General features: G+C 43.2%; 1 protein-coding gene across 3 annotated transcripts in view; it reads right to left on the minus strand.

Annotated features, from left to right (window-relative positions):
* crebbpb (CREB binding protein b) overlaps positions 1–16,622 on the minus strand; it is a 47,108-nt gene that overhangs the window by 9,535 nt on the left and 20,951 nt on the right. Inside the window, exons 2-18 of one of the 3 annotated variants that reach the window (XM_056407189.1) lie at positions 13,484–14,100; positions 8,847–9,014; positions 6,798–7,050; positions 6,141–6,254; positions 5,069–5,314; positions 4,877–4,976; positions 4,429–4,560; positions 4,193–4,310; positions 3,828–4,002; positions 3,680–3,742; positions 3,244–3,365; positions 2,772–2,960; positions 2,260–2,616; positions 1,943–2,116; positions 1,594–1,774; positions 1,267–1,385; positions 918–1,157 (exon numbers count right to left, since the gene is read on the minus strand). In XM_056407189.1, the coding sequence (XP_056263164.1) occupies positions 918–1,157; positions 1,267–1,385; positions 1,594–1,774; positions 1,943–2,116; positions 2,260–2,616; positions 2,772–2,960; positions 3,244–3,365; positions 3,680–3,742; positions 3,828–4,002; positions 4,193–4,310; positions 4,429–4,560; positions 4,877–4,976; positions 5,069–5,314; positions 6,141–6,254; positions 6,798–7,050; positions 8,847–9,014; positions 13,484–14,100 (3,368 nt within the window). Of the gene's footprint in view, positions 1–917; positions 1,158–1,266; positions 1,386–1,593; positions 1,775–1,942; positions 2,117–2,259; positions 2,620–2,771; positions 2,961–3,243; positions 3,366–3,679; positions 3,743–3,827; positions 4,003–4,192; positions 4,311–4,428; positions 4,561–4,876; positions 4,977–5,068; positions 5,315–6,140; positions 6,255–6,797; positions 7,051–8,846; positions 9,015–9,753; positions 13,454–13,483; positions 14,101–16,622 lie in introns of those variants that run through there. The other 2 variants (XM_056407188.1, XM_056407190.1) reach the window with 2 other exon arrangements.

Here is a 16,622-nt window from a genome sequence, read left to right on the forward strand (position 1 = left end):
TCAGCAACTAAACTAAGTTTCATATCCCCCAAACACACTTTTAACAGTTATTTCAACACAGTTCTATGTTCTAAAAAATTCCAGAAAGTTGAGTATTCTTGATCCTTAGATGAGTTTGTAAATGAGTGTCCCCCCTTAGTACATATTTTAGTTATGAATGGCCAGCAATAACGTGTATTGGAGTAGATTGTGCTTAATTAGATCATAAAGCATCCTCTGATATAGTATATTTCGTTATTTTTTATTTACAAGTAAGTTTATGCTGGGTCAACATTCTAAGAACATATTTGTTGTTTAATTTGACCAAATGTGGATGTTGATTTTCTCATTTGTTCCATTTTGTTGTTTACATATACACTACCGTTCAAAAGTTTGGGGTCACTTAGAAATGTCTTTATTTTTCAAAGGAAAGCACTGTTTTTTCAATAAAGATAACATTAAATTAATCAAAAATACACTCTATACATTGTTAATGTGGTACATTAATATTCAAGGTGGAAGTGTCTGGTTTCTAATGAAATATCTCCATAGGTGTATAGAGGCCCATTTACAGCAACTATCACTCCAGTGTTCTAATGGTACATTGTGTTTGCTTATCGCCTTAGAAGACTAATATCTGATTAGAAAACCCTTGTGCAATTATGCTAGCACAGCTGAAAACAGTTATGCTGGTGATATAAGCGATACAACTGGCCTTCCTTTGAGCTTGAAGTTTGTAGAACAAAATTAATACTTCAAATATTAATCATTATTTCTAACCTTGTCAATGTCTTGACTATATGTTCTATGAAATGTTCAATTCATTTGATAAATAAAAGTGTGAGTTGTCATGGAAGACACGAAATTGTCTGGGTGACCCCAAACTTTTGAACGGGAGTGTATATATTTTTAAGAGTAAACATCTCGTATGTACTCACCTTCCTGCCGCAGCAGTAGCCCAAGCCCTGCATGACAGGATCGATCTCGGCTTCAAACACCTCCGCCAGCTTGGCGCAGTACTTGTAGACGCGGGATGTTTTACGGTTATACAACCACGCGTTGTTGAACATGAGCCACACATCGTCCACATACTGCCACGGCTCCTGGTATTGACCCGTATCCAGCTTGCGCTTGACAGTGGATAAGTCAACGGGATTCTTCACAATGTCAAAATAGTCCTGTGACGCAGGAGAGACGCATTTGCAGGCATGAGGAAATCATGCTTAACAGTGTTTGTAGGTTTTGCCGTTTCAAAATGAGTGTATGTGTGTTGTTGTGGACACTTACAGGGATGCCGAGTAGCATGGGGTCTACAGGTTGTCTGAAGGGCAGTGACTCGGGGTCTTGCCTGTAGAGGGCCTCAAGTGTTGGCATTAAGGCTTGTCTCAGCTCCTCTGGCTTGAAAACTGGACAACAACAACAACGTTATATGATACACAAACCGCATGTGAGAGTTAGCAAATACAAGATTTTAGTACAAAGCTATAGCAATTATCTATATACACACAAACACTGATACATTTTTTTGTCTTCATTTTTTAAATTGATATAAAGTGTAATACCACACCATATTGTGACACACTTTATATACACAAATTGCTTCTGTGTTCTTACTCTTTTTTCGGCTCTGAGGGCTGGAGGTGGTTGATGTGCCGTTGGCCCCACTTTCTTCCTCTTCTTTGGGTTCTGTCTTCATCTCCGGCTTCTTTTCCTCAGTTTCCATTGGTTCCTGCTTTGGCTGTGCTGCATCTGGCTCCTCCTTCTTCACCAGCAGGGGTTTGGTATCATCATCCTGCTATACGATCATAACAATGGTTTATCAGCTATCCTCCAGTGGTAAGTCAGAATTTAAAAAAATATTAAAAGTATAACATATTTGATTGTTTATTTTCATGGTACTCCCATACGATAATTATGTGTGGCTCTTTCCGTGAGTAAAGTATCTTATAAATCATGAACATACCTCCATATTTATATCCGGCTGCTTCTTTCCAGACTTACAGTCATCTTCTTCGTCTTTCACTTCAGGTTTGGCTTCAATGCTGCTCATGTCTGGCAAGGCCTTCTGGGAGCTCGACTCAGCCACAGACGCTGGGGTGGGTACTCTGTTATCTATGCTCGCCGCTGCCTGGGACAACTTCAGGGAGAGGAGGAAGATAAATTCTTATCACAATGCTAAATCAAGTCATATTGCTGTACAAGCACAGTGAGGATCGACTGTCAGTGATCCCCTCTAGTTAATTTTCTATCATTCGTGTTACTTGACAACCAGTATCTCACCGGTGTGCTGGGGTGCTGTGCCTTTTCTGAGGTGGGCTGCTGCATTTGGCTGGGGGGTTCTGTCTGCGGCTGCAGAGGGGTGATCGGTTGGGAGGGGTCGGGTGTGCCCATGGCTGAGGAGGGGCCAGGGTGGCTACTGGGCATGTGGGTTGGGGTGGAGGAGGGCCCACCAGTGGAGACGGGGGTAGTGGGCTGCGGTGGCACTTGGGCCTGTGCAGAAGCATGGTGCTGCTGCAGCAGGCTGGCAGAGGCATTGGGTGGAGGAGTAGCGCGAAGGGTAGGCTGGGCTGGAGGGCCACAGGGCAGCAGGGGGCCATGGGATCCCAGTGCATTCAGAGGGAGGTTAGAGTTCGGTGGCTTCTGGGACAAAGAGGGGTGCCCGGTTAGCATACCAGTACACACCATTCATTAAGCAGGCAACATGCTGACACTCATAAGGCCACTTTCAGACAGATAGATGCATGGAGCCCTGACAACACTAGGAACGTAGAGCACAGCGTAACTATCCTCACCTGTGTAACAGAAGCCAGTGTTATGGGCTGACCCACGCCTACATTCACATTCATTGCTCCACCTGCAGAAGCAGTGAACTGGCCCTGTTGCAGGAACTGGCCCTGGTTGGCTGGCTGCGCAACCATGTTATTAGCATGACTACCCATCATTCCTTGTGTCTGAGGCATCCTTGACGGGGACATACCCATCTGTAAAAGACAAGAGATGAAACGGATGAATCACTGCAGCAGACCTCTAATATGAAATCAAAGGAATTCAGCATGCTATCACCAAAATAGTCTTCTTAAAGCCATGTGGCGTAAATCTCAAATAAACAATGTGCCTAATCAAAATACAGCATGGCCGCAGATCTTAGTCAGGGAGGAAAGTGAATTAGCTGTAAAAGGCAAACGGGCAGAAAAGCAGCCGTTTTAAAGCAAGATCAGAGAGAAAAAAAAACTAAAAATCAGGTAGAGAGGAGAAAGATCTAACCGCTGGGACGGAGCTCATGTTCATTTGTTGTGGATGGTTCATGGGGGATGGAGCACGTGCTCCCATGGGTGCCTGAGACATCTGCGCATTCTGCATCGCCATTGGGTTAAACTGATTGATTCCTGTGGGAAAAGATACACACACACAATTATATAGCTGTTTATCATACTTAGGAGTTGTTTTAATTTAATAATCCATGTCCAACTGGGCTTGCAAAGGCACTGAAACAGCTCACTTTAATATCAGCATTCTGACAAATGTATTGAGCTTTAACTAGTTAAATAATCAGGTGTTGAAATACTCACCAAACATTTGGACAGCATTTTAACATCAATACATTTGCAAACTGAAGAATTAGGAAGGTAAGCCAAAGAAGGACATACGGATTGCTTTTCTCTGCAAACAACTGCTAAGAAAGCAAAAACAAAACACCAACCTTGCGGCACCTGCATACGGCTCATTATCTGATTTGGCATGTTTGGCATAGGCACAGGTCCATCTGAGAGAAGACAGGAAAAGTTTTTTTCAGTTATAAGTTGCCATCAGTAACTGATATAGAGTGTGTATAGAGTTTGACTACTGACTGGGAGAGCGGACGCCCTGTCCTGGGTCCATGGCGTTGGGCGGAGCCATTCCAGGTTGCTGAGGCCCAGCCGTGCCCACCATGCCAGGTTGTTTCTGGAGTCGTGAGCGCCTCTTCTCCTCCAACTCCTTCTGGATTTTATAAATTTTCTCGGCCAGGAAGTGGTAATACTCATCCTGGTAAGAGGACAAAATGAAATTAAAGATAAACAAGGTATATTTTTTAAAGAATAAATGTGTTTCTTAGCCTTTGTTTGAGATTAAAATTATCTGCTCTCATCTCAGTGACAAGAGAAAGGCCTCAGTAGCAAAAGATGACCTTCATCACTCAGGTCGAAATGCTATGATAATGTAGTATATTAGTTACCCTGCTGTTAGCAGACTCGTACATGTCACCCTCAACCTTGCGTGCATACGCCACCAGGTTCTCCATTCGTCGGTCCTTCAATGCTGCAGGGTCTGGGGTGGGGAATATGGCTTGTACACTGAAGAAAGATAGCAGAGAAGTACAACAACTCAGCAACAGTCTGGTGAGCACCAACATCTTTTTCTGTTCTCATATGACAGAAGTTTTTAGAATACAGCTTAACTTTTTTGACTTACAGTTTGTGCACCAGGTGGGTGCGCAGGTCCTGAGTGACGTGTTCATGCCAGGCCTTCCTTACCCCCGAAGAAGAGAGAGGGGTGGGCAGGTTTCCCATGCCTCCCACTACTGACCCATCAGGCATCAGTTGACTAAAAGACACAGAAAAAAACGTACTTACAATACAATGCTTATTGATACATGTACAAACGGTTTCATTAATAATACCACGTGAGCATAAATTGTAATTTACATTGTTATAAAGTATTTCTGTCCTGAAACGCACGTTTAAGAAAAATATTTTTAAAAGAACCCAAAGATTGAGATCATAGATGATTATTTGTCAACAGCAGATCCACTGGCTGTTATTTTGGTCTATAAATGAAATAAATAGCAGCTACATCACATAGGGATCAGGCCAGCAAGAGTTGGGGTTTTGTGTGACATGTTAAGGCAGAGAACGCTCACTTGTTGAGTGAGGATGGTAGAGAGGAGTCAGAGTGCATGCCAGTCTGGTCTGACGAGGGGACACCCAAGCTTCCAGCCATCTGGTTCATCGGATTAGTCCCTAATAAACACACAAAGTATTTTACAAGGGTTTATAAGAAAATGGCTTTGGAACCGATTTATTGTCTTTTTTAAGTCCTATCTATGTTGTACCGAGTGTGTTCAGATTTCGCAGCTGCTGGTGCTGGGAGCCCTGGGGATTTTGCTGAGAAGGTCCCTGTCCCTGGACTTGGGCAGGGGACTGGTTCCCATACGGCAGGCCAAGGGCAGCATAGGCCCTCTGCATGGAGCTGGGGTCGATGTGTGTGGCAGCACTGTTGATGGCTGTGGAACTGGGCTGGCCAGGCCCCACTGCACTGATGGCGTTCTGCAGGCTAGACCCAGGAGAACTTAGCATGGCTGGAGGGAGAAGACGAGGAAATAAAGAAATAGTTTGGCAATATTAAATAGAGCATTTAACTAACACACTGCCATCATTTAGAACCAACTGCTGCTTACAGTGATTCATCATTTCTAAACATCAAAACATATATGAATATAAGTTATGAAATACAAATAATGAACATCAAGAATCAGAATCAGCTTCATTGGACACCCACATACAAGAAAGTTGACTGTTTAAAATCAACATATATACACAGAAAAAGATAAAGAAACAACAAGAACATAGCAAGGTAGAAATGTATATTTCTTTTTTTAAACGTGAAGAAGAAAAAAATGCAAAAGAAGGTCTTCCCAAACTGCCTCCCTCAATCTACCATCCCTGGGCTACTCCCTGCTGTGTTGATGCTGACAGGAGCATGCTGCCTCTGTGGGGATTTAAATCTGTCATAGGCCCTTTTAACCAATCAGAGAGCATGCTCTCCCAAGACCCTGCCCCTACAGATAGCAGGGCCATGGAGCCCCTCCCCTGGGTGTCAAATTACGGGTCCAGCCTTTCGAGAGGAATCCTCTCGCTGTTTGAGCTGGAGTCAGTACAGAGCTTCGGCAGAGACACAACCTGCAGGTGGCAGCACTTAATACCACACACACACTGACGGGAGGCTCGCTGCTGAATGTCCACAGCTTAGTTGAACATTTTACAAGCTCAAGGATTTAGTTTATTCTTTTTTTTGGAAATAAAATGATATTGTAGCATTATATATATTTTTTTCTATTGACTTTAAACCCTTTTTTATTTTTTATGAAGGAATAATAGCAAAGGGGAGCTGCTGGAGTTACTCACGTTGCTGATTCCTCTTGTCACTTGCATTCTTTAAAGGCAGGCAGACCGGACAGTCGTGCCGCGTGCAGTTCTTCCAGTGGGAGATGATCTGCCTGGATGACGCACAGTGAGCCACTGGGGAGAAACAAAAGTGAAACAGAGACATTGAGTGAGGTGTGGTAATTCAGCACTAACTCACATTTTAAAAGTTACGCATATAAATACAGACCAAAACCCACCAAATTCATACTACCCAATAATATATATGTGTAAAACTATATACAAACAATATATTAACTAAGTCGTCAATCCCAGCACCGCGTCAACTTCAAATTCATTGGGGGGGAAACAGCCACGGGACAATGTGCAAATAGCCATGTAAAAGTGATACTGTACATATTGTAAAGCCATAAATGTATTTATTTTAAGCATAGACACAGTATGAATATCATAGTTTAAAGTTCATCAAATGTGGATGACCTCCTCACTAACACACAGCTGTCAAGAGGGAAGCTGCTCAACGCAAGTGTAGACAAGGAAATGAACAACCATCATGACAGGCGTTTAAAAAATATAAAATTCCTGTTGGCTGATGTTGTCAGTCACTGAGGCAAGAGGGCAGAGTGGCTCTATTTAAACAATAAAAGCTGGATTTTTCATCATATCACTGTCACTCACCCTGGCAGGACTTGCCAGCCTGGCAGTGGGTCATGTGGTTGAGGACGTTCTTCATGGTGCGGCAATGGGGCAGAGTGCAGGCCCTCACCTCCCCGTTGGCCTGCTCCCGCCGCTGGCACTTATGTGCGTGGAGCAACAGGACCAGCTGCTGCTGAATGAGTTTGCGCTTCTCGGGGTCAGCTGTTGGGCCCGCTGACACGCCACCGGCCCCAGAGACCATGCCCACCGACGCTACCTGCTGCTGCATCTGGGACTGGTTGCCATACAAACACACAGGTTAGGTACAGACTAGAATATCAGACCGTCCTCATTTTAGACTTCTGGGTTTAAAGTAAACACAAAAAAAGAAACCGATAATGAATTGGAGAATACTCTGATGTACGGGAGGGGCTTCGAGATGTGGGGGAAAAATTAGCGGAATTAAAATGAAGACACCAGAGAAGGAAGTTAAAATGTACAAACTAAAGATGTAAAAGAGTGAAACCACTAAGAACAAAAGGAAACTGGTAAAGGAGGAACATCAATAAAATCTTAATATTAACTTTCTCAAAATTGAGGGACTGGCATTTCCTGTCTTTAACAGAGCCATTTCCTGTCAGTCAAACATATTTGCATAACTCCAGGCTGTTTACCTTAAAGTACTCTCACTCTTTTCTCAACAGAATAAATGTTCAACAGCAATACAGCAGACAGCCTTTTACAAATGTTCAAATAAAAAAATGTTCTTTTGTTTTTCAATGTACATCAATAGTTATTATTAGTTAGTAGCACTATCTTATCACACAAGCTGATGCAGATGATGTGTATGGGCTGTGAGAGGTTTAGGCCTTGAGTAAGCAGGGTTAGTATTAGTGATGCACCAATATGAATCTTCTTGGCCCAATACAATATAAAAAGTCTGACCTGCCAATTAAGATATTTTTTCTATAATTAACAGCAATGAAATAAATGTTTCCCCTTCCATCTCAAGTTTATTTCCATCACCCTAAATTTGAAATATTGACATGTTATACTTTTACTTTTTTTATTGTCATGTAAAGTGTTATTTACATAAAACATGCATACAAAATGATATGGAATACATGAATAATATAGAAAGAGCATTTCCTGCAGAAAATGTGTTGGAATGCTAACATCTGAAAGCTTGATGCTGAAATATTTTTTAAATAGCTGAAAATAGCTTTAAAATGTCTTAAAACAGTTGAAAATAGCTGTACACAGCTGAAAATAGTTGAAAATAGCTGAAAATACCAAAAAGGGAAACTTCCTGCTTTAAGCGTTGAAGCACAAACACATTGACCTGAAGTGCTGAACATCTTTGAAGTGGAAATGTATAACTGGAAAAGATAAGCAAAACTCAATCATCTAAATATTCAAAGATATGAATCAAAATCTAAGAAATGAGAGGCGGAAAACCAGACATGAGAAAAAGAGAGAGAAAGATAAATTAAAAAAGAGAGGGGGAGAACGCAGGGTGGAGGATAGACGAGATCTAAACACTGAGTGGATTTTCTACGAAAGCATTTGTTAAACCCTGTCAAAAAAAAACATGATCAAATAACCAAAATAGTAGAATCAATAGAGAGGAAAGATTCAGCCGAACTCGCCGATATGTTTGTGGCTTAAATGTGACCTGAGACACTCTGAAGCTGTTTCTCCTCTGATATCTCTCCATTTAAAGACACACGTGCACGCGGCCACACACACGTGCACACACACGTGCACACCGTTGGTCTGTGTGTGGCTCACAATAACATATAAACAAGAGTGTGTGTGAGATCCGCCTCTGATTAGCCTAATGTGAAACACCTGTGTGACTCAGAGGCAGACAGCTCCGGACCTGTCAAAACCTTTGGACATGCACTGTATGAGGGAGTATTTTTTTTATAGCAGAAGTATATTTACAGTATCAATGCCCCTCTGCACATCTATGCTTTTGCTCTACATCTTCCCCTTGCCGACAGGTGCAACACATTGATATTCTGGATACAGATACATATTCCCATGAACAGGATGGGGACATATATAAGAAGCAGAAGTGACACTCACCAGGTTTGGCACACTTCCAGCTCCCTTCAGCTCAGAAGGGAATTGGGGCAGGTTTTTGGAAAGGGCGGTCTTGTTTTGGAGTTGTTGGGCATTGACCCCCGCTGCCCCCATATGCTGCAACCCAGCCGGACCATACTGCTGGCCAAATGGACCTCCTGACATCCCCATCTTCAGTCGACAAGGGAGAGAGGTCAGACAATTTGCACATCATCACAAAAGATATTTTACCTGAACTGAGACTGTGCGTACACGTCCATCTAAAATGATGAGGTGTCCAAATATCATCAAGTGTTAGTCTTTTATGGGACATAAAACTGTGGAAGCATTGAAACGCATTTAGGAAAGGGATGTGGGTGTTTCATTTGATGATGAATGTGCTCCAATTTGTGGCACATTTTTGTACAATGTCAAGGAATTTGAGGTTATCTTTACTATTGGACCCTGAGCAGGTTAAGTAGCTGAACTACACATACAGCCGAGAGAATGTTATGTTTTTAAAAGTCTTAATCTGTACGGAGGATCAATTTATTTGTTTAATATTTTATCTATATATTCTATTTCTACAAAAAACACATTGATTTATTGAACTGCTTGTAATCCTTTTGTTTCATAGGGGTAGGAGCATCAGGTAAGAATATAACATGAATCGTACAACGATTGTTTTCCATACTGAAAATAAAAAATTTAGTGCTAAAAATACAAAACCCAAAATACGCTGCTTGAAGAAAAAAAATAGATTCCTAAAAATAAACACTAAAAGTAAAATACCCTTTCATACCTCCAAAAATCTTGAGAAAATAATTTGTATTTCTTAATAAGCCTAGGAAAGGTAATAGTTGGCTTCCTTTTCAAGCCCTCGAAAGCAATATCGTCCAATGGCCTTCGCGTGCATCTGTCTGCTGCTTGCCTGTCGTTCTCCACGGTGGCCATAGCAGCAGCCTGCTTTGCTTCGCGGAGGTTCCCAACTGCCAGCAGTGCTCAGGCAGACAGAGCAAGCCCAGCCCAGCAGAGAAAGAGAAGGGAGGAGACACAGAGCGAAAGATCAGCTTGCTCAACAGCTGAGCAGAGCACTGCACTGCCGCCTGCCCCTCCCCCCTCCCAGGCTCCGCTGCACAGAAACACACAGATGCTTGCCTGCTGCCTCCCTCCCATTCACACATGAGCACGGCCTCATCCTCCTCTCAGGGTTCTCCCACTCGATGGTCCACGCGTACTACAGGACTGTCACAAGGGAATAAGACAGCACTGTAGGCCTCTAGTCCCCCCCCCTTCTTTTTAGCATGTTCTTTTCTGTTTCTTCCTCTCTCACCTTCCTCCCCAACCCAAACAAAAACACTTAAACCAGCTCCTCTAAAGATGATTTACTGCTCCATTATCAAAGGCCAAAGGCCACGAGTGAGACGTCATATATGCCAGGAAAAGAGAGAGAAGAAAAATATGGTTTGGGGGGGGGGGGGGTGAAACACTAGCAAGGACACAGACTTACCTGGGGGGAAAGAAAGCAAAGAGAACACAATGAGCATCAACAATAATATCTAAAACCAGAAATGACTGGTTACTATTCATTTATATATCCTGACTAGAGTATGACTTCATAACAAAATGATTACTCAATGTAACTTTTAACTCATGCTATCATTTTGCCACCATGTTCTCAGTGTATGCACTTTAAAAAGTTAGGGGGGAAAATGACACATGTGTAGAGGCCTTTTGGTAACCTTAAGATGGCCAGGGAATTAAAAAAAGAGTCTAATATTTTATTTGCAAAACTCATTGGTGCAAGACAGTGCAAAGCATCTAAGAAGACATTGCATTGGGTCCGTTTAACATTATCAGGGAAGTCAGTCTAAACCAAGCTCAAGTTCTCTCATCGGTGGGTTGGTGAATACACTTCACCAATTCTATGAAGGTAACTTCTTAGTTCTGTTTGTAGAGCCTTTTGTAGAAATGATCATGGAGGACACAAAGTGACCAGCCCAGGAATATAACATGCCAAGATCAAGTGGAATACCCAGGATGTCTGCAAAAATGACCACTTAACTATTGACTGAATTCAAACCCATTGCGTTGTAATAGATTGCAATCTTCAAATTGGCAACGAATATAAGTGAACATTGTTTTAGTTGATGCTACATAAGTTAACCAACCAAAGGCCCAGAAACACCTACAGTGACAGTTTAGAAAAACAAAAAATTAATATTATACATTGATGAACAATAAATCATTTCATTAAAAAAATGTGAATGAATTATTGCCATCCAAAAGGCTCTTAAACAAACAGCAACCATCGTATAACGGTGAAACTCATATTCTTCCTGAGGCTATAGTCAAGAACGTACACTGTTCTATCCCTTGCACAAGTCTAGTACTTTTATTGGCCAATAAGCAGAAGACGTGGAACAAGAAAAGAATTATGAAACAACTCATAACAAGAATCTGTGACCTGCGAGACAACATTGCCTGAGCTCTACCTTATGGATGTTAAGAATAAAGCGTTTTACCGTTAACTGACAAAATATACATTTGACTGATTTTGACCAGCATCAAAAGTAAAAGAAATATTTAACAATTCTTTTTAAATATTCTTGGCAAAAACGTCGTGGATTGTCACCAAAATGAGAATAAATTGGCCCACATTAAAAGACATGGGAACTTAACTTTGGTCTTGAGGAGCTGAAGCATTTAATTCACCGACTAATAGTCTAAACTGGACGTATTGAGAAAGTGGCTGCAGGTGTCCACGACATTGCATTCAACATCGAGGCTGCTAACTCTCGCACGCGGGTGAACTGGAGAGAGTAAACTGTTTTGCGCATCCACTGAAGCTGACGGGATATCAGCAGTTTAACCCGTCTGTGTATTGTACTATCGTCGCAACTTGTTTGGCAATACAGAGAAGAAAACAATGTAAATTATCATCCAGTATTGTATGAAATGTAAAATAACTCAGGCACGCATCAAGACATTCGTTTTTGTACCGAATACAGAACCACAACATTGTGGTATAGGTAGGCGGGGCCTATGCTGTTTACGTCTGTATGGGAAAGGAGGGGCTTGTTTCATGTGGCAATGGCTGTTGAAATAATCTTTGTGAGAACTAGGGCGCTAGGGCTTTGTCAAACTACAAAGCCCTGAGAAAAACAGGGAAACCTTTTCAGAAATTGAGCACTTCATAGTAAGTTTTCCTAATAATAATATTTACAACCATAAACCTATCGTGTAGTATTTTTCATTCACAAACCATAATAACAAAGCTTAACCGTGTAATACTACCACTCAACTGCAGTTGTTGTTGCATTTGCATCATTTGTATGGCAAAGGAAAGAGGTAATAAACACAACGTCAACACTGGTTTCAAAACTCTGGTGGGTCAAGTTAGACGCACAAAGACTGATGCACTTGACTACAGATCGAACCCCATAAACTGGGTGACTGCTTCCTACGGAAGATGCGGGTAGAACAAATAAGTACAACGTGAGGGGGAGATAATTGATAAGTTAGGCAAAGGAAATAAGACATGCTAGTCTTTCTCGTTGGTCAGATGGACCTCATTCGACCACTTCACCAAATGATCATGATTTGTACATGTAATCTCTTAAAATTTAGTTTGGGGTGAGAAACTTGTACGGATAGTTGTTTTCACAGTAATATAAAATATATAGAGGAAAGTATGCAGCGTTTAACTTAGTTAACTTAGTTAGATCCCCCTGTAGTTCAGCATGCATGCAAACCGTGGATTAATTTCACAGTTTACTGTTAACCATCACAGGGTGCAATAAAGTTTGACTGAGACACAATATTCAGTAAAATAGGCAATCAGGACTTTGGCATTTATGCTTTTCTAGTCACTGATCTCTGATAATTTTACATCATGAGACTTCAAGTCTCACAGGGTCCATTGGACCTAGCTGTGTCTGCTGCCTCCTGCCTGGTGGGCCGGCGTCCTGCCATGGCCCTGCTGATGCGCCCAAACTATAAAATAGTGTTTGTGAGAAACTTGAATAAATCCAGTTGTTGGAAGTCGATGTTTTCACAGCAACATAATTAGATATTGGAGATGAATTATGACCCGTTTACACTAAGCTCTAAGCATCATATAATTCATCCTTAGACCTACTAATGACAAGATTTGTTTAATCCATCAAATTCAAATCTTTTATTTCCTTCTCATTTGAATTGTCTCTTTCTATATAGAAATTGAAACACTAATGATGACAATAATGAAGTAAAAGTATAAAATGTTTTTTACACTGACTTCAGAGCGGTTGAAAATATTTTTTCGACAGGGGCAGTAAAAATGTCTTTTAGACCAGCGGTATAATCAAACAACAAAAAGATCTGTATCTGCCAGTATGGATCATCAATTTATATCGGCAGCAAAAAAATACTATTATTCCAAGAAATGATGAGCACAAGATAATTAAAGCTATTTAATATGGGCTGCGAAGGTTCATTAAATACTTAGAATTTGAAATAAAAACTGAACAAATCTGGACATGTGAACATTCAATATGCAAATTTCACATGTACAGTGGTTAGATATTGTTGTGCTCAACAGATCTGTATAATCTTCCATGCCCTGTGTGTGTCTTAGCAAACAAGTTGTGGGACCAATTAGGCTGAATTTGTAACCTCACCTTATTCATGTTTCCAGCTTGCTGAGCATTCAACGAGTTGTGTGCACCCAGTTGTGGCCCTCCTTGGGTGAGTTTCTCTGCCAACACACTACCTCCAACACCAGGTCCCGCACCCCCGTGTGCCCCCTGCATTCCTTGGCCTTGGTACTGCATGCCAGGTCTGCCCCGGCCTGCTGGTCCCAGAGCCCCATTCATTAACTGTCCCGTCTGGCCCATGACCCCATGGCCCTGCCCACTGTTCAACATGGCCTGGTTGAAGCTCATGCCCCCATTGCCTTGTCCAGCAGCACTACCTCCTTTCTGGGTCTGGGGAGACTGGTGATTGGGAGAACCCTGCCCAAGTGGACTTTTACCAAGCACGGCACCTAGCTGGCTTCCCACCATGCCGCCCTGTTGGGGACTGGCAGAGTTGAGAACACCTCCCAAGATGGAGGAGCTTCCTGGTCGCAGAAGCTCAGACAGCTGTTTGTGTTTGGCAGCTGCATCAGGGACGATGGAGTTGAGACCAGGACCCCCTCCACCTGGACCGCCATTAGAGGACATTCCCATTCCCAAGTCTCCATTGGGGATGAGCTCATCCGGAAGGTCGTTTTCCAGATCAAAGAGAGACACAAGATCTACAAAAGAGAGACAGAGAAATACAAATTAGCCACTGAACGCAAAATTGTGATTGGGCTTAAAAGCAATTACATTTGAATTTCAAACACATCATCTGTCACTTACAATTATAACATGTTTATTGAGGAACTTGTTGGGTAAGAAATCACTAAATTTCCAAAAGCAAAACTAGGACTACCAAACAGGTTCTATTGATTTATCTATCAAGTACTAAAACGTGGATTAATCTAGACCAGCGGTCCAGAAAGTTTGGATTGATTGTCAAGGTCGAAAAGACGTTTTATTTGGAAAAATTACCGGATACATCCGTCTGTGCGTCTGAACCTTTTGGCACATGTCAAAAGGTCACATGACACATTGCCCCCAAAATGAAACTCACAATCTAGTGACTGACCTTAAAAGTAAAATCAGACAACTCTGCCAGTGTTCTGGATTAATATCAAGGTAGGATATCCTGAGATCGGCAAAAAAGCACTGAACACCCTGCTTTCATTTCTAAATTTCTACCTTTGTGAGGCGGGGTTTTCTTCAGTGACAGCAACCAAAACTAAGTTCCGGAGTAGAGTGGATATAAAGAAAACACGTTGGGTGTCATCACCTCCCATTACCCCGTGATGGGACCTGCTCGTTGCAGAGAAACAAGTTCAGGACTCCCACTAATTCGGCATAATGGTGAGTTGTAATTGTATGCACTTTATATGCCGGTCGTATCATTTTATTACATTCAACAGCTCTGTGTTGGCCCCTACCCTGACTGCCAGGAACCTCGGGGTGACACTAGACAGTCAACTCTCCCTGACGGCCAACATCACTGCGACAGCGCGTTCCTGTCGGTACATGCTGCACAACATCAGGAGAATACGTCCTCTTCTTACTCAGAAGGCGGCGCAGGTTCTGATCCAGGCTCTGGTCATTTCACGCCTTGACTACTGCAACTCCCTCCTGGCTGGTCTACCCGCTAAGGCCATCCGACCTCTGCAGCTCGTCCAGAATGCAGCAGCTCGACTGGTCTTCAGCCTCCCGAAATTCACCCACACCACTCCGCTCCTTCGATCTCTCCACTGGTTACCGGTGGCTGCCCGCATCCGCTTCAAAACACTGGTCCTGGCGTACCGTGCTCTGAACGGATCGGGCCCCGTCTACATCCGGGATATGGTCACACCGTACACCCCGGCACGTTCGCTCCGCTCGGCAACAGCCAATCGTCTTGTGACTCCTGCACCTCGAGCTAATCACTCGAAATCCAGACTGTTTGCTGTCCTGGCTCCTCAGTGGTGAAACGAGCTCCCCACTGACATCAGGACAGCAGAAAGTCTCTACATCTTCCGCCGGAGACTGAAAACACAGGGCAACGGGATGGCATTGAGGGGTTAAAGGTGACGAGATGTCAGTGTCACTGGTGATTTGTTTGTGAGTGGAACAGAGGTGTGCAGCCAACTGATAAACCTCGTCTACCACGTTCATTCCTGCCCTTCTACATTGGTGACAATGACTACTGGAGCTGACGGATTTTTGGGAGACGCATGCATTGGTTTGGTTTGCTCAAGCTGAAGCGCTCAGAGACATTACCTTGGACGCTACGAAATATGTTGTGGCAGCTCTCTGCAGTTCGACAGTGGGCAACGTGGTGAGCATCCTCGACAATCCCTAGTTCTAGTACGCCACTCTGAAAGACCATCCGTTGAAGGCTTTGGGACTGTGACTCCAAGGGGGCTCGGCGGCTGCTTTTGCTGAATGGCCAACAAGTTGTCAGAGCTGATGGATAAAATGCTAGCTTAGGGCCGAGGGCTAAGAGGTACCGCTCTCACTGCAATTTCAGCAGTACATGAAATGCTGGGGCCGGCGCTCAGTAGCAGGAAGGCTCATCCAGGAGGACATCCGGGCGGCGCTTTCTGTGCGACACCTGGGGCATAGATAAGCATTGTGCCGGCATCAAGGTGGACATCCTGACAGACGGGCACTGCGCTTAGGGACCTGCCTTTTGTTTTTTACCTGGACGACATCCTGGTTGCTAGTTCATCAAGGACCGAGCATATGTCTCACCTCAGGATTTTGTTTGACCTGCTCAATCAACAAGGGTTGATCCAGCTAAGTGCAAGTTTGGGTTGACAATCATAGACTTCCTTGGACATTGCATCACTAAAGACAGGGCGGTTCTCCTTCCATCGAAGGTTCCCGCTCACAGTGTGGGCCCTGCAGGAGTTTTTAGGCATGGTGAATGTGGCAGCGGGGTGTGTTTAAGCACAGCTGCAGAGTGGGAGGAGCGGGGATGTGGCTCAAGGAACGGGGCCGGGATGGGTAAGTGGCCTGGGCTGTATTCAATTTGGGTTTTGTTTGCCTCTCATATAAGAGCAGGACTCGCTGGTGAACGAGAGGGGAGCAGACGGCCACAAAGCAAAGACTCAACCAGCTGCGATCAATAAGATGAATAAAAGTCTCAAACTGACAAACTCCCTTGTGTTTCACGGATTTGTGCCCGTCCGACGCTACAGTGAACTTTTACCATTGCTTTATCCCCCGG

This window comes from Pseudoliparis swirei, chromosome 23 (assembly GCF_029220125.1).
Source record: "Pseudoliparis swirei isolate HS2019 ecotype Mariana Trench chromosome 23, NWPU_hadal_v1, whole genome shotgun sequence".
In the NCBI taxonomy this organism is placed as follows: domain Eukaryota; kingdom Metazoa; phylum Chordata; class Actinopteri; order Perciformes; family Liparidae; genus Pseudoliparis; species Pseudoliparis swirei.